Source organism: Anas platyrhynchos, chromosome 7 (genome assembly GCF_047663525.1).
Source record: "Anas platyrhynchos isolate ZD024472 breed Pekin duck chromosome 7, IASCAAS_PekinDuck_T2T, whole genome shotgun sequence".
NCBI lineage: Eukaryota > Metazoa > Chordata > Aves > Anseriformes > Anatidae > Anas > Anas platyrhynchos.
In genome coordinates, this window is record NC_092593.1 from 3131886 (window position 1) to 3156179 (window position 24294).

A 24294-nucleotide genomic window follows, 5' to 3' on the forward strand; every position below is an offset into this window, starting at 1 on the left:
TGACTGCTCAACCCTCGTCCTAAAGCAAAAACCTGCCTAACCTTGAACTTCACTGTAGTTGTTTAATTTCTACTGTCCGTCCCTATATATAAATTATATATATAATAAAATATAAATACATATGTATAAAAACATAAATGGATTTTTTGTTCCAAACTTGGTGTAGATTATATTAAAAAAAAAAAAACAGCAAAACTGCCTCTCTACCTGTAGCTAAGCTGGCTGTCACTTGGAGAGGATTTTGCTTGTCCCCTCTCAGGCTGCCTCACGTTTCTCCCTGTATCAGACTGTGAACCTGCAGATTATGCAAAGGTTCCCCTTTCCTACAGCTTGAGGGAATCCACATTTTTATGGACAAGAACGCTGCTGATGTGGCAAGTATGTATTCAAGCTTTCAAGCTCCAAAGTTAACCCGATCTCCAAGCCATGGGGTGCAAGCTCCCAGCTTGAAGCAGGTGGCTGTGACCATACAAACCTGGGCTGCAGCTCGGCCCCAACACTGCTCTTCCTTCAAAAGGATCAGGAATAAGCTGAAGGGGGGAGACAAGAGTGCTCTGCTGGAAGCACCTCATCCTGCAGCTATTTTATTCCCTGAGAAAATCAGGGAAACCCAGCAGCCAGCTATCAGAGTATTAATTAAGTAAACATTTTCACCATATGCAATGCTCGCCATTTAAATACCCTAATTACTTCTAACACCCATCATCACCTTCCCATGCTCTGAAGGGAGTAGATCAAGCTGAGCTTTCCCACAGGAAGCACGAGCTGACAGGATCTCAATACAGATCATTATTACACCAGTTTTTATGTAGAATAAGTTCTGATGTGATTGAGAAACTGTCAAAAACTTCAGGTATTTGAGATTCGCAGCGAGATTAAAAAAGCAATGGAACAACAAAGCAGTTCCCTGATGTATCTCAGCATTTTTGTATCTCTGCTCCTTTTTTGGAAGCTCTGTGTGTTCTCATTAAGCAGGTGTTTCTCCTATCTACTGGTCAGTTTTTAGTATTATTAAAAATTAAAGCCAGAGAAGCATAACTGACAACTAGAAGAGCAAGAGGAAGAATTTCAAAGAGCAGAATTAGATCGTTAACATCAGGGTACTAAACACTAAAACATCAACTCATTACGTTGGGTTTGTTTGCAAAGCTTTAGCAATAACTGAGTGGGAAGGGCATAATTTAAAGCTGCTTTCCTGAAGCTGGGCTGGTGCTCCGCTGCTGAGCTCCGTGGAGTTTCTGAACACGCTGCACGTTGGAGGGCCAGCACCCTTCTTGCTACTCCAACAACTGCTGCCACAGCTGTCTGAAATAAATCACCGCTGATCTAGCATGAGAATCCAATCAATACAGAAGTAATCCAAGACACAGGCTTTTATTTTCCTCACCTGTCCAGAAGCACTTACAAATAGTTTACATTTTCACATTGAGTGGTTTTCATAACGAAAAAGAAAAGCAAAACAAAACCACCACCAACTTCTTCTAATGCTGTCTGACATTCAAGCAAGGCTAGAAGACATCTGGAAAAATCCTCAGAACTCAGTAAAACATGAGTTAATACCAAAGAAATGTATCAAAGTTCCTAAAACTAAAAAACCTAAACCAAAAACCTAACTGCACATGCTTCTAAGCTTGGCCCTGTTAGAGTGGCAGAAAGTATTAGTGTCTCCAGAAGGTTTTCTCGAAAGAAATCCCAACGGAGATGAAGATTGCCATGATGCTGCCACCAACAGAAAAATGCTTCTGTATCACTGTAACTTAACCTGCACGGTGGAAAAAACACATCAAGATGGAATCATCCCCTTTTGAGTGAGTACGGATAAAATTCTAGTCACCTGTAAGTTATCTCCCTACAACGGACCAAAATGAAGTTCTTTAAAAGATTAATTTAATAATATCAAGTAATTTAGAAAAAATCCAACTCAGGAAGAATGCTGTGGTCTTTTTTTTTTCTATTTATGACTGTGGCTGACCAACAGAAGTCAGTAATTCCCCTCGATTTAATACCTTTGTGAAATTCATGATTATTGTTGGAATCATCTTCAAGCACGAAGCCACTGAAGGTGTGTTATAAAGGTTTTAAAAATCTGAACATTTAATTATTAAGATAAATTAAACTTTCATTCAGAACCACGTACATATGCTTAGTAAAACTGCAGTCAACAGGACCACACTTCACTGTGTGCCTGTGATTAAAAGTATTGAAAATCACATAAAAAAAATCCTTGCTATTGGATTTGTTTTAGCAAATCATGTTTGATGACACAGGAGCGAGGTGAATTTTGGCAATACACACCCTCACTGTACAGCACATACCTGACATGGTACAATAATCCTAAGCTATCTGAAGAGGTTTATGGCATGCAAATTAATGAAAAATGACTTAAAGAAAGCATTCAATTAAGCTAGTTTTGCTTCATTTAACTTCCTAAGAAAGCCTTAAAAATCCATTTGTCACAAAACGTTGCATAAAATTTTTAGTATTCACTTTTCAATATGTTAATTCAGAGTATTAAGGTAAATTACCAGAGTTTCATTAAGAAATTACTCTCAGAAAGGTTGGTCTGCATCCGAGAGCCCCGCAGAGTTCTCAGCTACAGAGCTACCCACGTTGGAACGGCAGCTCCGGTTCAGCCGGTAAACCAATTAAGCACTGGGTAATGCTTTTAAAATAGGGGGAAATGGAGATTTGCTGCGCCAGACTCGTATTCAAATCTTTTAATTAATTTTCCCCTGATCGTTACGTCAGCTGCAATCTTCTTGCTTTGAGCTTTTGGGGGACTCCAGAGTCGCAGCAACGCCCCACAGCCCTGCCTGGGTAGGGAGGAAATCCTCTCCTGCCCCTCCAAAGCAGGGCTGAGCAGGTCGGCTTCTTCTTCACCTACCTGGCTCCTGATGCCATCCCCTGCACCTATCCTGCTGCCTCTGCTCACCTTCCTTCGTGCAGTCGTGTCCCAGAAAAGCCTCCTACAGCTAAGCACGCCTGCCTGCTCCTGCAGAAGAACTACACTCCCTGGAAGGGTCCAGCTGACTACCAGGAAAACAGCATACAAATTATTTTAATATTTAGGATATAATGTGAAAATATCACATCTTGCTACAGGATTTTAAATAATCGTATGTCACTGCAGATGATGCAACAATTCCTGAGGAGTTTTAGCATCTTATAGTTAGAGATTGAGAACAAATTGGTTAATAGCAAAGTCCAGAGCAGTGCACAACTCAGTGCCTCCTGCCGTGTTCTTGCAGGAGTCTTATGGGTTAAAAGGGTTAAGGATTATTTCCCTCATTACCCAGCTACTTCTCCATTCATTTGGTGCACTTGAAAAGCGAACTGTAACGGAGCAATGCTCCCGGAGTAGATTTAAGCCACCACCGTGGTCTAGAAGCTACAACACGCAGACGTTTCGTAGCCAGCTGCAACCAACAGACTTACATAAAGCACTCGGTGGCAACAGCAAAGGTTGTAATGCAGAAATAAACCCCAGCTGCTTTAATATTTCATGGAACTACCCCAAATGTTTTACTAACTGACCGTCAAATTATTTATTAGTTTATTTATTAAGAGGATTCACACAGAGGTAAAGACCTGACCATCCTACAACAGCAGGAGGAGTGTGAGAGGAGTGTGCCACTGTCCTGCCCCATCCCAGGCACCGCACAGCTCCGCTCCCCTCACCTGTACGGCTCAGAGCTGCTGGGTTCAGCCTCCTGTGGGCAGTGGTTAGGAAAAAAACCTGTGTTTTGGCACAACAAAGCGGGTATCAGAGAGCACCGGGGTACCAGGACCCCAGCAGGCACCACCCAGCTCTGAATCCCGACCCACCGGCAGAAGCCCATGCTCGGAGCCTCGACCTGATGCACCCCCTGCCCATCAAACGCTGTGGTCAGCACTGGCTGGATCTGAAATAAGGCAATGACAGTTTCAAGGCTTTCAGGATAAAAACATCTGGGTTTGCTACCCGCTGGACCTACCCGAGTATGTAACTTTACCGTCCTCAGCCAGAGATACCCCGTATCTTTCTACATGAACATATATCCATACAAGAACAGTTAAGATACTCTGGTGTTCAAAAAAGGCAGATGATAAATGTGATACAACCGGTTTTAATCAAGATCAAAGCTGGAGGAGAATGCAGACAGACAGTCTAGACTGCTCTACTTCTGAAAGCCTAAGCATATAAAGCAACATCTGCAGAGAGCATTAATCACATTTAGTCTCCAATCTTATCACCTCCCAAGCAAGCAGCAACAACTTTTACTTAAACATCATATGCTTACATATGACAAGCATTTTTAATTATCTTTAAATTAGATATTTATCACTGATTACAAAGCTGTTACACTGACTTTGAAATATGCGAAGGCAATCCGAAATACACTCACATGGTTCCCTGGATAAGGGGTCTGGGGGCGGACAGGAGAGAAGTGTTGGGAAGGGAACTTCGTGAGCAGCAGCGGAGTTGTTTTCACACTGCTGGCAGAGAAAGGGAATTCTCCAAATATTGAAGCGAGTTCTCATTTGCTCTCCTGCATTTAGGACCGTAACTCAGCAGGCAGCAATAAAGTGTAAGATGGTTTCTATGCACAGCTTTAACTAGCTTTGGGAAACGATCTGGGAATACGGATAATCAGCTCGGCTCCTTTTTGATTTTTCCCTATAAAAAAAAGATCAGCTTGCTGATGCAATTACAAGGGGAACTAAAAATCAGGGAGGCGGTGCATTTACACACAAGGAATCTATGTGGTTTGATACAGATCCCTTAATATAAAACTAATCCATTCCTTGAGCACCTTCGTTTTACTCTGCCTACGTTCTGGTCCGTTCTCACTCATGGTTTCGTACACTCACTCACAACCATTTCATTTCTTTTCTTTAGGGCCTTGCATCAAAGTTTTTCCTTCTGCCAGCATTTTCCCATACTCCCTGCTCCAATTATCCTTCCATTAAGGCCAGTATTTGTCATCAAAAGTGCTAGGAAATTCTTATTAGTGCTACCTAGAAAACTCCCTTTAATCTTGCAGGCCAGTCTCCAGCTTAATTATGCGAGCTCAAACTTTTTGGAGCCGAACAGATTACCTGCCTTTCAACAAGAGCTTGGCAGAGACCTGTCCACAAAAAAAAAAAAGGCATCAGATTATCAATCTGCGACAACAGCTGGGAAGATCTACAACACTTTAAACGCAGAGGAACAAGGAACTGCAACCAAGCTCAACTTTTTAAACAACCACACACCCCAGGGAAATCTAATATAGCACAGCAACCAATTCAAGATTTATGAGTTTTACTCAAAATCTCAAGTCTTAAATTTCTCCGTTAAAAATAGACACTGTCTGTAATCTCCACTGCTTTCAGATTGACTGAAAATGCTGATTTTTAATATTTATAGCTTCTAACACTTTTGATGCCAGAAACCCCTTCTCCTTGTAGATACCTGCTGGTCATCATGCTGCTTCTTAAACGTTTTGCTTAAGATCGAGATTTCTTAGCCCCTCAACAACAAGGTTTGTAGACAAAAATGTTATTCTTGGAGGGTTTTCCAAATCCTTCCCCCATTTGCCTATTTACTTCCGAAGTCAAAGCTTCAAACCGGACTTTTTCCAGCAGTAACCTCACCGGTACTCCAGGAGTGTGCTCTCACACTGAAGCAGTCAACATCTCAAAGGGAATATCGCAAGCATCGGAGCTTTATTCTTCCTGCACGTGCAGCAGCAGCCTGAAGCTCTGCAGCATTTCTGGAGAGCCAAAGCTCATCTGCCCCTGATCTGTTTGAAGAATTACCTATCTTATCAGAACAGGGTGCTCTGAGAAACATCCTAATATGCTGTGGGTTGAGTTCAGCCCTTCCCCTGGAGGAGCTGACAGTCAGCAGGACGTCCTGCAAGGCTGCCAGGGGGCAAGAAGCAGCAAGAACAGCAGCTCAGAGCAGCACGTGCAATGGGCATGCAGAACAGAGAGCCAGGAGGGATGCTGTTACTTCTCCTGGCCTCCTCACAGCACCACACCAAGGCAATCTCATCCTGCTCAGCTGTTGCACTTGCCTATTGATGTGCTCCACCACCACAATGTCAGGAAAAAGAGAAGTATTCAAGTAAAACAGGAAATTGTACACACTGAAAGAGCACTGCTGAGGCTCTCTGAGAGCTCAGAATTCATCTTCAAGAACACGGAACTGGCTTTGGCTGAAGGAGTCCTCATTGTGCCTAATTTTAATTAGAAAAACTCAATAATTAAAATGAGGCAGACTACTTTTGGGAAAAAATGGAAAATAGAAATCCAGAAATCCATGTCTGAATCAGGCATGTACGTGGTAAAAGAAAACACCACCACACAAGCAAAGGTTTCCAGGTGGAAGCACCAGAAGTGCTACTAGAAGTTAATTCCTCTTCTAAATTTAGGTAACAATTAAGGAAATGACATCTCTTGACCTGAAATCCTGAAGGCACTTTAGGATATGATTTTGACCTTATTCTTCTCATTCAAGCACCCAGCAAAAGCCAGAACATGAATGTTACCACTAGGTTAAAACTCTTCCTTCCACTCTTTGACAGGTCAGAGCCTTAAACTTGGCCCTCAAACACCAAGTTCCATGCTGAAGTCTTGAGCAGGATTCCTTGAACATCTTTTCTGCACAAACTCCCCCTGTGCATCACAGACTGGAGGACAGACACCAGCAGGTATATGCCATGGGTTTACTTCTGGGAGCTTCTACCAGGCAGATCATCTGCTAAGAGGTCTTCAACTGCACTCATAAGAGGTCACCAGAAAATCAGACACTTCCAGTTGGAGAGGAAAAAGACAGTTCTAGAGTTATTCTGCATAAAGGAATATAAAAAAAAAGGTTAAATTATAATTCTGCCTAGTAATGCTGTCTTCTAGGAAGCACAAAGTGAGTAGGACTTCCCAGCCTCTACCTTAAGCCATGGTAGGAGTTACATCACTGCTTGCAAATAATAATTTCTCTCAAACTTCCTTAAAAATAGCATTCCACCCACCGCTGATGGAGGCAGATAAGTATTTCTTTATGGAGTACACCGTGAGCTAATACTAAATAACTGTAGGGGTTTCTGGTTCCAAGGCACTTGGGAAAATAAGCCACGGCTTCAACCAAGCTGGCAGCAGAGCTTCTCCTTGACCTGAGGAGTTACACCAGCACAGGATGAAGGCCCTGTCACTACACAGAGACTGGAACTAGTTGATTTCACTCAGACAACGTTGGCGATGAAGAACCAGCAGAAGCAGAGGGTTCAACACGTGAGAGCACCTAAAACAGAACCCAGGATGGAGTTATCTTGGATTACCCACATTGTTTGCGGTGTCTTCACCGCCACTGTGACTGAAGTCACCTTGAATAAGCAAGCTCAGAGCAAGCACACGCTGCACTGGATATCCTGATGGTGCTTCAAATACATGGAAACTGAAGAGCATTCAGCCATCACCCTGCTAAGATCTACAGCACACCCACGGGACATGCGAGCTGCCCGGCACTGGCCCTACTTCCACCCTCGGTCCCCTCCATGCCCCAAAGGCCCCTTCTGAACACCACCTGGGACACCACAGCCAAAGCACGAGCTACAGTTTAACTCCTGCCAACACCCAAAGGGAGGCAGGGTGAACTTTGCACAAGGCCCTGGCTGCTGACACAACCGCCACAGCCACGGGGCCCAGCCCAAGGCCAGCAGGACGAGGAGGATGAGGAGGATGACTGCTCCCCTTCAGCAGAAGGGGAATATTCCCCATTTATACGGCACCTGTTGGGAGGTGGAACTGAACCCCAAGGTGAGGAGGAGGATGTTTCAAAAGCATCAGGCAGCTTTACCTGGAGGATTACCCAAGTCCTCAGGGATCTGCAGTTTTTTCATTTGGAGGCTGCCTCCAAGACCACATTTCAGTACCTCAGAACAAAGCACCCTCCATCAGTTTGTCCATCCCTGAATCATTTTTGACTTCTGTATGTTCTAAAGCAAGTTCTGGCATTTAATTACCCACAGTTAATAAGTACTTTTTTTTTTTGCACGAAGGATCTTCACTGATCACTTCACTGGAAGCGAGGCGAAGCAGCTGGCCAGCAGGCTGAGCAGGAACAAGAGCCAGGCTATCACGGTGCCTGGCCCCCAAAGCACCCCTAAATGCAGTTAGGAGTTATCGGATTTCTGCTTGTTTACATTTAATTTGGATTGGTTTGTGTGTGTGTGTATACACACAGGCTTAACTTGCTGTTCCTAGATGGTATGTTTGTTTTAGAAAACAAAGAGCACGCGTTTCCTTCACAGGGAAACAGAGGCTCTGAGGGGCAGGAGGATGCATTTTGAGTGCAGTGCTTCCTCGGAGGCAGCCAGCAATCCCTGCCACACTGATCCTTACCTTCCTAGGAGAGCTACACTTCCCAAGCTGTGTTAGGAGTACCTTAAAGAAAAAGGGAAGCCATAAACAGTAGTTTAAGGGCTTACAGCGCCAGATGTTCTTTGATGGAGCAGTTCTTCTGTTCAGGCAGGAACAGGTGTTTCTCTCGTCTCCTGTAAGGAATTCACCCAGCAATAAATTCTCCTGGCAGTCCAGAAGAACATCAAAGCCTCACAACTGCCAGAAAGGTTACGGGAGAGCTCTCCTGCCTGGCCCACTCAAGCTGTTTCTTCTGCAGCAGCGGGCGAGTACTTAGTGAGACAGCTTCCTAGGCACTTGGGTATGACTGACAGGAGAGTAGCCTCTCTGGATGAGAACAGAAGTGGTTAGGATTTGATTTTTGGTTTTACAGGATAATGATTACCTGCAGCCAGCCAGCACAGTCAACAGATAGCTGGTAAATCAGTAGCTGAACGCTAACAGCAACTCCTCTTCTGCCTAGCACTCTTCACCAAGGAGAGACCGACACCTCCCTCCCTCTCGAATGTGTTGACTGGAGAGGTAACAGGAAGGCAGGTGTGCCATTCAGACCACCTTTGTTTCTCCTCTGGCATTATTTGATCATTTATGCAGAGATACCGAGATGGAGCCTTTCTGCTGGAGGTCAGGAAACGATCCCAGTGTGGTCTGCTGCTGTTCAGACCAGCACTGTGGGGGCCTGGGGCTGAGAAGTGCCACAGCAGCGTAACCATTACTGCTTTGAAGGTTCCCAAATACCCTCTCCAATGCAATTACATGCCATGAACTCAGGTATCTGAGTTCCCTGTACCTCAGATGGAGGAACATGGGACTCACCTGCAGAGAGCTGCCCTGAGCAAATCAATACACAACCCAGAGCACGAACACAAGCTCCTGCCAACAACAGCTCCTAGGCTTGATACCTCCATCCACTCCCTCCTTTCCAAGCTTAAGGCCATCCCCTTAGATTATCAAGAGGTTTTTTTTTTCTTTCTTTCCTTTGAGGGAAAGCACATACTAGAGAAGATTTCACCCTCCAGGGGAAGACACGTGAAAGCTCTGGCAGTTGTGCCTAAAAGCTTACTGTTTGAGAGCTCAGAAAAAGGGGGCCCAGGCATTCATCACCTCCCCAGCCTCAGAGCAGTCAGATTCCACATTAGGCTAATTATTTGACCATGGAAATTTACAGTCACACATCCCCATTTGTCTCAGCCTCTGTCAGTAGGTGCATCTCTCTGGCAGCCTGCAATCAATCTGCCTCTTTTCCTGCATAAAAGTGACTGTTTCCATGTCCCAGGCTGGCTGAAGACCATTAAGTAAAGAGGTAAAGCATTCCCTGCCCATTTAATGTTCTGAGACTGCTTGGAAAAGGATCTCACCAGTGCCTTGTCCGTCTGTCCTTCCAGTGCCACTATCTTGTCCTTCCTCCAAGCCTTACCAGCATCATCTGTAGCTCCCCCAATTCCAGAAAACCCCGGCAACAAACACTTTCTGAAGGACATCAGCTTCATCCTTCCCTAAAAGGGAGGCTGGTTTTGGGTTCCCCATCTGTGGTCTTTCCCAGGGGAAACAACCACAAAGATGTCAGGTTTCAGCTCACACCCAAGGTGGGATTCCTCCATGCTTCTGAAATGGATGGGAACTTCAAGCCATGCTTTAATCAGAAACTGAGAACACTGAAGGCTAATTTATCTCTTACATCTGCTGCTGATACTTGGGTTACAATATGGGAAAAGTCATCATGTGGACTTCCAGAGAAGGTTAAAAGCCACATGATGCTGAACAGCCATAAAAAAACCTGACAGTTATACTCCAATACAGAGAAACAGAAGGCTGAACACTTCAGGTGCCTCAAAGCCTCGGTGAGCAGCTGAACTGCAAGTATCTGTGACTTCTCATGGGGCCACACCTGTTTCTTGCAGGATGTGCACCCTGCTGCCTAAAGATTTCCCTGCTTTATGGCTTTGGCCAGCTCAGATACAGCTGCTTTGCATGCCTGATCACCCTGGGGCTGGCCTGTTTACCTGCCTCCAGGACACTCCAGATCGAAGAGTAACAGCACCTTGCTTCTGCCGAGTGGCCCCACGCTTATGGAAGCTGGGAGATGCTCACAGGTTGTGTGGTTACGGCCAGGATCTCCATGTCCTTATTCTGAGAGGACTCGCTGAGTGTTAGGGCTGCTGAGCTGGCATAAAAAAAAAATCACCAGATGAGCTGTTCTTCTCTACGTGTGATTACTGGGCTTCGTGTTTTGAACTGTGTGCATTCAGTCATAGCAAACGAGATGCATTACTCTAAGGACCTCTACTGTATTTTCCCCCAACTTTTGGGGATCTTCAAGTGTTGTCTGTTCTCTGCTTGGACCTCATTTTTACCAGACTCTTTGCATAAAGTTTGTACCTGCCTGCTCAGGATATGTTTCTAGGACAATTTGTTGCTAAAATTCAAGGACAAAGCAGACACTGCAAGGCTTTCAGAAGAGTTTGCCTAAACTTGGGATGTAACTGGATTTTACAGCTTACTGCGTGAGCCTGTGCTTCTTACTTAGCTCCTACCTCACTGTTAGGTGTGAACAAGGGAGATGGAAATGGGTTTTATCACTGGTTCCTTTAGCTCAGGTTCCCCAGATGCAGGCTCCAGCTCCAACAGTGTGTGATGCTCTGGAAGTGTGGTAGCACTGCCCTCTGCTACACATCTTTTTAAAGACACGTTATTAACAAAGAATTATTTTTGTCATTTTTCTTTCTTGCCCAGTCTGTACAGAGACCAGCCCTACTGAACCCTGGCATCACGTCCCTGGACAGTTCATTTCCTAGGTCAATTCATGCCGAGTCACTGCCAGCCCTCACCCTACCCTCCTCCTTCCACACCCCTCTTTTACCCCAGCTCTGGTCCTCATTTCATACTGCTTGCAGAAAGCCACTTAGAACTCTTCCAGGTCACTTCTGATGGTTCAATGAATTTCATCAGCCCAGCACAACGTCAGAGAGCAACGAGGGGTGAACCAACAGCGAAGTGCTCCGCCACCAAGCAGGTACCTGGCTGAGGAAGAGGAACTGTCACTCTCCCGGTCCCCTGACCTGTTTTTAGTCCCTGTCCTACATAAACCAAAGCTGACAGTACCACAGGACTCCAACACCGAGAGGACTTACAGTGTAATGTTTTTCACTATGTAGAACTTGTGAAGTCTTGACGCTACGTCAAACAGAAGCTAAAGCTAGGAATGCAATTTGAAAGTGCCACACAATAGAAATTTAGGTTAAATCTTTGAAGTGTCATTACTATCATACATAACTCTGTACCACACTGAGCAACATGGTCTTCTCAGAGGGAAGAAAAATACCAAAACTGATTTTGATTAAAAGGACAAATGAGCCTGAGTGGCTACATGAAGAGATACTGGCTGTCAGCACAGACAATTGGAGCAACTGGGATAAGCCTTTTGGACAAGCAGAGCCTAATTAGCTGCTTTATAAAGCTGACTGAACTACTGGAGGAGCAATTAAAAAGCATCTACTCTGTTGGCTTACTTTTGCAACTCATTCCATTACTGAGCCTCTGCTTCCAAATGACTTTTTCTGCTTGGCTATCCTGCCTAATGACGGCCTGAACAAGCAAAGTCTGACACGTGAGGCTCAACTTATCTGCAACAAGGGTTCTGCAGGTTATTAGCGATGTTCCAAGAGTTCTCCAAGTCTACAACCAACTGCTGGCCATGCTTTGTAATGGTTTTCTTAAGCAAGCACCAAGTTGCCATCAAGCTGCTCTCGTAACCAAGTGTTGGGCTGACTGTGGGTACGTAGACGACACAGGGGAGAAGGGCATGAAGTTCAGAACAGCAGCTCAAGCTCCTCTAAACACACTTCGCCAGCTCGTAAATATCCTGAAAGTGAGTTTGGATTTGAAGGACAAGATGATTAGGCTGAAGTGAAAAATACACATTGATTTTCTGCACAGATACCATTCCTTGGTTTCACTGCAAATGAAAGACCATCCAAAACCAAAATATTTACAATAATGGAGAGGGCAAAGCTTCTGGGATTACTAGATTTCAGAATAATTGGCAAAGCAGGTTCTAGAAGATCTCCATCAATCACTCACCCAACTAAAAAAAGCTCATCACAATCTATTAGGCAATCTCCTTCCAAAACTGTAGGATTGCATGTTCCACCAAATTCTAACATTTACTCATCACCGATTACATAAAACCCAAGGATTATTCCATTTCTGTTCTCACAGATCCTTCGAGTAACATCAATACCACCATTTAGCACTTCGGGTACATATTCTCAGCACTCGAGATGAAAAAAGAACACACAAACCGAATCTGTTCTTATAGCTGAATCCTCCTGACAGGCTGCTGAAGATGGTTCTTCTCAGGATATGCCACAGATGATTCTCCTTCTGATCATAACTGCTCCCAACTCGAGGAGCAGGATTACTGATTTAAATCATTTTTTTCCACAAATTATGTATTGTACAGCTTCTGTGTAGATAGACTTAAAAGCACAGGATGGGGAGGGTAGGTATGAACAGTTTCTGCCCTCACAGTCTGGTGGGACACAAGAGAAGGGCTAACTAAATCCTCTCCCTTAGCCAAAAACTCCTGAACGTTTGTCACCAGGTATTCATACAGCATTCAGGTTTATGTTTTCTGAATCACTGCAACTATCTTATTTAAAAGATCATGAAATCAGGTTTAAAAATCAGGAGTGGACAGGAATAATTATCCATCTCCCAAAGTGGACAAAAAGGGGGTTCAAGTTCAACCTGTCAGAAGCACGACTCCGGCTTTGACTGGCCAAAAGCCAACTGAAACGAGTTCTGCTTTACTGCCATCCACCAGAGCGTTTCCAAACCACAGGGCCAGGCCATTTGCACGCTAAAGGATCGCATTTTCAATGACAGACCCACTCCGTTCCCCATGAAAGAGGAAGTGAGACCTGAGCACTCACTTTTTTCTTCCTTCAGCCCAGTATATACCACAACCTGCTGTTAAACAAAAGGCAATCGAGCCATAACATTTTTAAAAGCACCTTTTGACAGGCTTTGTGTTAAACAACGTCCAGTAATACCTAGGGATGACTCCCAAAACAGCTTTTCTCACTGTAAAGAGCAGATTAAAACCAAAATATTTAAGCAGCGGTCTTCTCTAGGCTACTTGTAAAGTAGCCCGATGAAGAAGTGAAAAATAGCTGATCTAATTTCGTATAAAAAGTACTCAGATTCAAACAACTGCACGCAATTTAAAACTGTAACAACTTTCACAGCCTCATTTTTTTTTTTCAACCCTGAAACATGGAAATATTTGAAGAAAAAACTTCCATCGTGTAATTGCTCTGAGCTGGAGAGAACTATCTGTACCATCTCCTGACAAACACTACCAAAACCGTCTAAAATTAACAGTTACTGCAAAGTTTAATTTTGTCTCATACACTTCACAGCATAACTGAGCAACAAAACTCAGCCCCGGCCCTGTTTATGTGCAACTTTCCCGTTCCTCAAAGGAAAGCTTCGTGTGTTAGCAGGCCTGATAAAGCGACCGGTTATATTTAAACACTGCTTTTAAAGGCGGATTCGAATTCATCTTAAATGCTAATATCGAAATCTGAGCATTCAAAATACAGCAGACCAGCTAAAGGCCACTGCTATCGTTTAGGTGGTATTTAGAGACGAGAGATTGGTGTTATCTAGATGAGATAAAGACTTGGGACCTGAAAAAGCAAAAAATAAGGTCATGCTCTCACAGCTTCACCTACCAAAAGCCACCTCCTCGCCATCAGGCTGGAAGCTGCCACACAGAAGGAAACTGCTGCAGTGAATTTAAAATCAGCTACACCAGCTAGTAAATGAAGGTCAAGGTCCAGCTACAGCACGTGGTTGGAGTGAAAGAGATGCACCCGGAACAGGAGGTGAAACACCAAAATCCCAGAGGCAGCCCCCAGGGCCCACGCAGCACCCATGGGTGCTTGGCAGCAGCGATGTCCCCTTGGCAGCCCGCAGGGGTGGCCCAGCACGGGCGCTGTGAAATGCAACAGGGACAAAGGCAAAGAGCAGAGCTCAGGGACACAGCACCCCCAGAAAGGAAGCTGCAGGTTTGGCGGATGAGGCATTGCTTTGAGTAGGATGCTGGATACAGAAATCATACCATAAATGCTTTGGCCACCTTTTTTGTCCCCCTTTTCTATTTCTAAAAAGGACGGAGGTACCCATCGAACTTACAACTCCACCTGGCACAAGGAACCACGCAGCTGCAGGTTAAGAGAAACTCCTTCCTGGTGAAAGTGCAGCACTACACCGAGTGCACGCCACTTTGCAATGGAAAACAGAGCATTAGACCCAGAGAAAAGCAACCGAATTCTGAGCAAAGATTCTGACTCATTTAAATAAAATTAGACATTTTCTGAAAACAAAACCTTTCGCTGAAACTGGGTGTCTTAAGTCACTTCTCAGGTATCAGCCTCTGAGTGCATCCGAGTTAAACATTAACCCAGCAGAACGCAACTCACCTGCTGTCAGCATGCTGGGGACAGTGGAATTTTCCCAGCTGGGGGAGCCTCACTTGGGCACACAGCAGCACGAGATTACAGAGCGATACCTGGCTCCTCTAAGTGCAAAATGCAATGCTTGTTTTCAGCCGAACTGCTGACCAGCTCAAAGCTAGGGAAATGAAATAATTTAAGAAATATTCTGTTTAATTTCACCCAAGACCTAGCATCCTTAAAGCACTGAGCCTTCCCAACCATCCTGCCCTTCAGTCAGCTGAATTCACTAACTAGAGACAACGTTTCCCTGGTGTAATGAAACACTAATAAAAGCATTCTGGTGTATTTTGGAGCTTCTTACATGCCCATCACCATTAAGAGTGTACATGGGGTTCCTTTTACAATTACAGCATTTCCAATTGAATTACCACCTAAGTTCAGCTTCGTACAAGTCCTTAAAAAAAAAAAAAGATACCTTAACAAAATCACCAGTGATAGGACAATAGAAAAAGGCCTGAAGTCACACCAGGGGAGGTTCAGGTTGAATATTAGAAGTTTCTTTACTGAAAGGGTTGTGCAGCAACGAAATGGGCTGCCCAGGGAAGGGGTTGAGACACCAGCCCTGGAGGTCTTCAAGAAACGTGTAGGTGTAGAATTTATTAGCATGGTTTAGTGATGGGCTTGATCAAAGATTAAAGATTGGACTAGGTGATCCCAGAGGTCTTTTCCAGCCTGGATGATTCTATGATTCTGCAGAAATAAGGAAGGTGATGCAGCTACTTCCATCACTTCAAGGACACGTGGCCTTCTTTCCAACCAAAGGTACTCAGCATGGCATGAAGGCCAAGTCAGTGAAGTTTAACAGCTCTTAGCAAACCACCCCTGTGAATAACTCAAAAATAACACTGAAATTAGTGCTGCACTGTGAAGTCCCCAAGTCTTCAGGTTACACAGCTGTCACTCACACCTTGGCTGGCATCAATACCCCCTGAAGTACATCACTTGTTCATTTGCTCCCTAACAGAGCTTCTACCTGAGAGCACCAGCAGCCCGCTGCACTGCAAGGGCCATCACAGAGAGAGCTGCAAAGGCAGAGTTAAAGGCTGCCACCCTGCTCATCCTTCCTTCACCGTGAGGCTGGGAATGGGATTGATTTGGCAGAACCGTGGAACGGAATTTAAGAAAAAGAGCAAAACAGAATGTGTATTCTTCCACAAAACTAACATAACCCAGCTGTTTTGACAGCCCCCAAGGAGAGGTGGGCATGAAGATGTTCCTCACACCTCTAGCACCCAGCCCCAGCAGATCCCACCCTAATAACAATACTGGGGCTACCTCAAACTGCTCCTGGCCACAGCAACAGGCAGCCTTCCCACAGCTGCTTCTTGCATTTCCACGTGTTTTTCAAATACCTCTAACCACATAACCAAAGATTTATGCCTCCAGTTAGCGAGCGGATTGTCTTTTTTTCCTAGCCAGACTCCTTGCTTCCAGTTCCTACTGGTAAATTCGGAAGAAATCCATGAATGCTGACCTTCCTCATGCAGAGCTACTTTATCGGGGAAGCATTAAGGAACGGTGCCTTGGCAGTAATCACTGCAGCAGATAAACCCTTCTCCTCTGCTCCTTCCACGAACGATTCAAGTATTTGGTGCATCTAACATACGTTTGGGAGTCCTAGCCACAAAGACATGACTGTAAACAGTATGGCAGTAAATATTCATCCTCTGTGGGATTACGCCTAAATATGCTCTGCTGCTTGGCGCTCTAGCTGCAAACTGTTTCTAAGAAAAAACACCACCACCACCCAGACACTGTAGGGGAGAGAAGAGAAGAGATGCCACAGAAAGTCACTGGCATCCAGTAACACTTCAATTTCCATATGGAAATAACAGGAAATAAGATGTGCTGAATTTTAAGCACCAAGGCAACAAAAACACATTAAGATTTCATCACACAAGAACTTGGCTGTAAAATTTGCAATTTTCCTGATCTTTTTTAAAGAGTTCTCATTTTCAGGAACATCAGATAGCTAACAGACCATGGATTCCACCAACCAGCTAAAGCAAGCATTTGCATTAATCTGCTTTCTGTTAATTAAGTGGTAGAAATGCATCCCCCTTCACCGAGGAATCTCTCCTGCAACCAAGTTCCTTGTCAACCTCTATCTTTTTACAGCCTGCCTTGTAACAATTACTCTCTAGATAATTCCCAAGGATAAATCCCGTGGACTTGCTAAGTCTCTGAATCACAGGTCTCCAAACGACTTGCTTTTACATATTGTATCCATCTCATTTGTCTGTGCTGTAACAAAAACGTTACTACCATCTCTTAGGATATCTAGGGACTATACAAACTTGGCATGACAACTTGAAAGAGAACTGAATTCCAATTGCAAAGAGAAATAAGCTATGGGAATTGGAAGCCAGGCACCATCAAAACCAGCAGCATAAGAGGTAAAGGCTGGAAGAGAAGGTAAAATCATTGAGAACAAAAAATAGTGTAGTTGCTGTTATTTTCTCCCCTATCTTAAACAAAAGCTGAGGATATGATAAATGAACTGCTATAGTTAAACAGGAAAAAAAAGGAGTTATTTTTCCATCCTTGCTTACGATCCGAACTTGTCAATATAAGGGCTTTTGCCCCTAAATTGCAGCAAGATAAGGAAAAAAGTCATTCAAATACTATCCATTAAAATCAGCTGAGTTACAGTAATTACTTTCTTGCACCCCTATTTAAGATGAAACAGCCTCTCCCTCACACGTAAACCTCTCCCCCTCCCCTAACATTTACACAGCACCTAGCTTTAAATAAGCATTAGCTTATTTATTTACTTCTCTATGAACACAAGATTTGTATCTGAAGGATAAACGTGTCAATAAAACCAAGACAGCAGCATCTCTCTTGAACCATTTGCCAAGCGGAGTTCTACCAGAACCATGTTTATATGCTCCAAGACAGCACTAACACCATCACACGGATTTCTCATAACCTAGAAGCGTTTGTAAGGGTTTGTAAATTGTTAAGCACTGGCAGATTATACAGATTGTACAGCATTGTTTATAGATCATAATTCTGTTACTCAAGGTCTAATATCAAGCTGGAGCCCCGACACCTTGTGAACAGTGTTACGTTCACATCCATGTACATGGATCCACGCCTGGAAACAGCATCAAGCAGAGCTAAGTCCTGCTCTGAACAGGAGCACCAAACTGTTGTTGTTGGGAACACCCCGCACTTGCTACAAAAATAAGAAAGCACGCTCTGATTAAAAAAAAAAAAAAAAAAAAAAGGCATCTTGAGCAGGACTTTGTTTTACGAGTTGTACTAAGTCTGAAGTGTTTTATTGCCCTGCCTTGCACTCAGGTTAGAGTCCAACCACGCTCACGCACGGCTTGCGGAGAACCTACCAGCAGGGACAACGCCACAAGCACTACTGCTAACCTTTGGGCAGGATTTTCAAGTGCTGCGAAGTTCACAATGAAATGATTGTCAAAAAAACATTACAGTAGTAAAATTCAGCAAAGGAAGGCTCATCTCCTACCCCTCAATTCCTCCCGAGTACCTGAGCACTCAGCTTCCGAGCCTGTCGCAATATCTCCGGCTCCAGTAGTGCTATCTAGATGTTTGAGGAAAGGAGTAATTTCCCCTAGTAACAGCTGGTGTGAGACAGGAAGAATGAAAGGAAAAATCAAAGAATAAAATGTTCCCCATGCAGTGAAAATACTACTTAAGCTACAAAGGTAGCTCTGATTTGTCATTTCCTCTAGAAAAATTGCTCAAGGCCCTCTGAGAGGCTCAAGGCTGACCTGGTGTTGGGGGGACAGGAGCAGGATGTTTCTGAAGTGCTTTCTTCAGCACGAACTGGGCTTACAAGAGTTGTAGCAAACTGCAGTCTGGTTCCCTGGAGGAGACTTCAAGTGGGTGAACTGCTCCGCTGACAGCCCCCCAGACATAGGAAACGAGGTTTGGGAGATACAAAGAGCAACAAAGAACCATGAGGAATTCACAAGCAGAGCACCCACAACAGCAGACCTGGGTTAAGGACAACCCCCTGCTTCCACCTCGCCCAGCATGTTCAATACACAGGCTGTATGGTCCGAAACAGCAGAAAAAGCTGCCGAGGCACACATACAACCTTCTACTTCCAAAGTTCATAATGAACAGCTCGGTGATCATGAAGGATAGGACATGACAGCACACTTCCTCAGGGTGGGGAGAGCCCATGCAGCATGTCAAGGGCAGCGCTCCTCGACGAACACACCATTTTATTTACTGGTTTTCTTTCCAGCTCACCTACAGCCTTGCCTCAGCAGAGGCACAGGAAGCACATTCAGCTGTTTGAGAATATTTGATTAGTTCAGAGTTGCTTTTCTACAGTCAAAAATATATAGAGATATGAAAAGTGTATGAGGGGATGCACAGGGAACCGATGCACAGGGGCACTTTGTTTACTCACTGCATGTTCATCTGGCTCCCTTCAGTTAGCACAAAGAGGTGCAACCCTACAGCCACGCTTACAGCATGTGTAGGTACCTAGATGAAGCCCAGTAAGGTAATACAGGTGCTCTTTAGCAGTATTTCCACTTTCTGACTGTGATATTTAAAACTTCCTCAGCAATGACTATCAGATGTAATTCCCCGGGCATTCCTATACATCTGAAATACATTCACAGTGTTTCATGTAAGAGTTCATAGCTAATAAAATAAAATGACTTCAAACTGAAGCCCACTTCCACGCCCACCATCTAGAACAAGCCTGTTCTCACCCAGTTAAAGAGCACAGGTATTCAGGGGCTGGGGAAACAACAGCAGAAGATAGCTGCAGCAAACAGGTCAGGGCAGAAGCCTGGCCCCGAGCACCCAACACGCACACGGCAAAGCAGCTGGAGGAAGAACCAGACCCCTGCACACCTGAACTCCTGCAGTTCTTCCACCCCAGCCAATACATAAGCAATTTGAGATTTTTGTCCCCAGGAAACTTATTTTTCCAATCATGATGTTAGATTTTGAACCCAAGCGAGTCCCAGTGGGCAGAAGAAGCACTACTCCAAGTGCCCGTACTTCACGTTGAAAGCTTACATAATCCCACGATTGTGATCAGAACAACAACAGCTCCCTGGGATTTATTCATGTTTACACCTACACCAGGACTGCAGAAACTAACATTCCGAGTAGAGTAGAAAGCAGTTTAATAATTATTAAATACTGGAATACTTGATGTGTAACACTGGAGCAACCACCAAAACAATGTCATTACTAAGAGGATCGCAGCTCGAGTTGCAGCCAGTTCCCCGGTCATTTAGCAACGATTTCTATCTTCACAGGCAAGAGAAACAATCACTTTGTCTTACCAAGACCAACATGAGCAAGAAATCCTCAAGAAAAGCCAGACTTTGTTGCTTAACAGCTCTTTTTAATACAGCAATGTCAACAAGATCGCTATTCTATGCTCTAGGCAAAAGGATCTTAATAGAAGGATGTGGAAGGGAGAGAGACGTGAAGAACAGATGGCACCAAGCCTTTCAGAAACTGTCACTGAGGCGAAGAAAAGTTTCCCTGCAGAGAATATTCCTGATTTAAGAGGAATGTTGTTATTTGAGTTACTTAAAAAGAAGGTAAAGAGAAACGTGGAAGTAAAGGGAAACGTGAAAGATGTCTTCTAGGGTTGGACAAAACTGTCAGAAATCATGTTTTGTTCCACAAAAGCAATGAATGGTGTGCCCTAACCAAAAAAAAGCAGTGTCCTTAACCTGTTCTGCAATTTCTCTGGTTAAAACAGAAAGGATTTGGGGGGGTTATTTCTGGCAGCGATCGCCATTTCGCAGCACATTTAAGCCCACACGGAATTGATCAATAACACTACAGACATAAGACTAGACTATCCATTTACTAACCACAGGAAAATGTACTGTTCAGCAGAATCCTGTACATTACAACGCTGAAATTTTAAAAGCCATCGTTACACAGGTCTCATTGCTCCCTGAGACCAGTTACATCCAAAACCTGAGTACTTGTCTGGCAGCTTTCGGGCTGATCAACAAGTACACCTTCCAACCAAGAAAGCCAAAAAAAGTGTAAACACACAGAGTTCAAAATGTAAGCAGAAAGTAGCAGGTTTGCCATCTAAACAAATATTAAGGTTGTTACACCACTCACAGGTTTTTTGTGAAACTGATGAGCTCTGAGCAGAAATACACCAGCAGTCCCTCCAACCACTGGTTGCTACCAGGATTTTCCTCCTAAAGAAGCGTGCGGGAGCTCTCACCCCACGCTTGGTGGCTACCAGGCAGCATCTGAAACCCAACTTTCACACCCGAAAATAGTGAAATATTGAACAGCAAGATGAAAGCGTTACAAATCACTGCTTTGAAACTGAAAGCGTGCCTTTTCAGCCTCTTTCTCTGCACGAACCTATACGTGCGCACACCCCCTGCTAGCATTAGCTCATCCTTGCTGATACCACAACAGTGGCTATCCTGAACTAACAAAGCATTAATGAAGGTGGCCATCCACCACTGAACGCTCCAGAACACGAGCTCTAAATGAAGCTATTTCAGCTTGGTTATCCTCATTTTGGAAAAAAGGAAGATGAAACTACTAATTGCATCGCCAGGTTACCAGATGTGACACTAGGTGGTTATGTCTCCACGTTTGCTGCTGATGATTCCTCTGCAATCCAAGCGCTGCACACATCTGAAGTGTGCTCGTTAGACATTTTTAAGAACCACCACGAGAACAGCTGCTGCCTTCACGGTCACCGCCATCCCCAAACATTTGCCTTTTGGAAGAAGTGATTTCTCCCAACGCAGTCTAACCAAGAAAATCACCTCCAGCTCTCCAGTGCTGACCCCAAAGCCTTAAATTTAAAGTGACAAAAACAACTTTTACTTACCTGAAGAACAAGAGATAAGAAAAACAGCAAACGCCAACTTAGTAGCAGCTCCCATTTTCCAATGCTGTTAAAACATTTAAGTGACTTTAAGTATCCAGTTTCCTGGGTCCAGCAAGCTGGAAAATCCCCCTTCTCGCCGAACAGTTGTAAAGCAATCTACAGCAACATCTCTAAAGAGGGTAATGTTCACGAAACAGTAAAATCAGGTTTATGTAGAGACTGCCGATCTCCCTCCGGCTCTTTCTAGCGAGAATCCGGGTTCAGGGCTGGATATATTTGGAACCGTGTTTCAAAACACACGTGTCATTTGGCTTCTGTACAAACAGTGGCAAAATTTAATTCATAAAAGTATGTTACGAATCCACTAAGAAAAAGAAGTCAGGGATTAAGCCGCCGGACACAAAGAAGTCTCTGAAGAGGCTCCAACTCTGTTCCGCATCAAGCTCCCTAAAGCATCCCCGGTGGGTGCCGAGCGCCGGGAGTCGTACCGAGACCAGCAGCCGGGTCGGGGCTTTCGTCCTGGCTCCCCGTTACGCAACGTGTAGTGTTTGGGAGAAGAAGAGCAGCTCCATTTCGCCTTCCAACGTCCAAAGCCTCCAAGGAAGAGCCGGGTCGGGAGTCCTGCGGGAGGAGGCCGGCAGCCGCACGTGGGCCAGGCTGGGCTTGGGTGGCAGTGCTGTTGAAGGTGCTGGGGGTGCCAAGGAGCAGCAGCACCAGGGCTGGGGCTGGCACCAGCTGAGGGGCAGCAGCAGGGCTGGGGTTGGCACCAGCCCTGACACCGGCTCCCCACAGCTCAGCCCGAGCTCATCGCCCCCCCCCTCCGGGCCGGCCTTCAGCCCGGGCTGAGGAATTGGGGATTTTTTTTTTCCTAAGACACCTCCATCCCCTCCTCCCCCTCTGGAGTGGGGGGGGTCTGTATTTGGTATTTAAACGAGGAGAAGGAGAAAAAAACAGAATTAAATTAAAAACACGCCGCAAAAAGCAGGCAGCGCCCGGCCGCCGGGGAGGAGGGCGGCGAGTCCCGGGGAAGCTCCTGGGGGAGGGAAGGGGCTGAGGGGGGGTCACAGGGGGCTGGGGCAGCCCTGTCCCGCTGTCCTGGCCCCCTCTGTCCGTCTGTCCGTGCCCTGTCCCCCTGTCCCTGCCGCCCGCCGACCCCTCACGGCCGCCTCTCCTCCTCCTCCTCCTCCTCCTCCCCTCGCCCTACCACAACGGCGGCTGTGTCCGGTCAGGATTTTGTGAGGAAAAAATTTAAAAATTAAAAAAAAAAATTAAAAAATTATTTAAAAAAAGGGGGAAAAAGAGCTCGGCGGGGAGGCGCGGAACAGCGGGGAGGGCTCCCCTGGGCCCTGCCCTAGCCCTGGCCCCGGCCCCGGCCCGCTCCCGGCCGCGTCCCCCTCAGCTCCCGGGCGGCGGCGGTGGCGGCGCGGCGGAGCCCAACTCTGCCGGTCCAGCAGCGCGGCTCGGGGCGGGCTGAGGAGCGAGAAAAGGAGAAGGAGAAAAAAAGGCCGAGCCCGGGGGCTCCCTGCGGGCGGCCTCTAGAGCCTGCCGAGGGCGGGCGGCAGCTCGGGGCAGCCCTCGGAGCGCTGCTGCTGCTGCTGCCGCCGCTCCCCTGTGGCTCTCTCATAGCGACCCATTCACCGCGCGGCGTGCGGAGCCGGCCCAAGATGGCGGCGCGGGGCCGATTGTTTTTGTTCCCTCTCCTCCTCCCCCCCCCTTCCCCTCCCAGCCCCCCGCCGCGCCGGGCCCCTCGCGCGAGGCCGGCCCAGCGCGCGCCGCCGAGGATTGACAGCTCTCCGGGCCAATCGCGGGGCGCACAGCCCTCCCGCCCAACCCCGCCCACCCAACCGCGCTCCTCCCCCTGCTCTTCGCCCCGCCCCTACCTGCGCGCCTGCGCGCGGCCACGCCCCGCCTCAGGGAGCGGCCGCGGGGCGCCGCCCGCCCCCCTCAGCGCCCCTCAGCGCTCGCCGTGGGGTGGGCGCGCTGTGGTGCCTCACGGGGCTGCCGCCGCCAGGTGTGAGGGCAGGGCACCGAAGGCACCTGCTGGTTGTGCACGGTTGTGCCCCGGTTGTGTATGTTCACAAAATCATGGTGTGAGCACACATTGCACCTCATGGCGCTCGTGTGAGGTGTGAGCACACAACGCCCCACAGCACTTAGTTGTACCTAACCCACAGTTAGGTGTACCTACACACCGTATCCCAAAGCACCTGTGTGTTAGGTGTACCTTCACACCATATCCCACAGCATTTGTTTGTTAGGTGTACCTACACACCATACCTCACAGCCTTTGTGTATTTGAGATGCTCTCCCCACAGAACTAGCTGCGTCCTGCTGCTGGCAGCTTGCTCGGCCTCCCCCCACCTCACAGTAACTTCTGTTTCCTATCATTGTGTGATGAGAGAACAAGAAGAGTGAATAAACCCCAATTTTCTCACCTTTGGGGGCAAATGTGTGTATATTGGTGCTGCTCCAGCTAAAACACTCTCAGTATCAACCCTAAGGACAGCAGTTCTGTGAAAGTCCCTACCTTTTTTCCTCGAATTTTTAAATGGA

General features: G+C 46.0%; 1 protein-coding gene across 2 annotated transcripts in view; it reads right to left on the reverse strand.

Moving 5' to 3' along the window:
- Positions 1 to 23429, reverse strand: part of ACVR2A (activin A receptor type 2A) — a 57200-nt gene extending 33771 nt beyond the window's left edge. Inside the window, exon 1 of one of the 2 annotated variants that reach the window (XM_021275966.4) lies at positions 21742 to 23429. In XM_021275966.4, the coding sequence (XP_021131641.1) occupies positions 21742 to 21796 (55 nt within the window). In that variant the 5' untranslated portion in view covers positions 21797 to 23429. The remainder of the gene's footprint in view (positions 1 to 21741) is intronic. The other variant, XM_013104571.5, reaches the window with a different exon arrangement.
- Between the last annotated feature and the right edge of the window lie 865 nt (positions 23430 to 24294).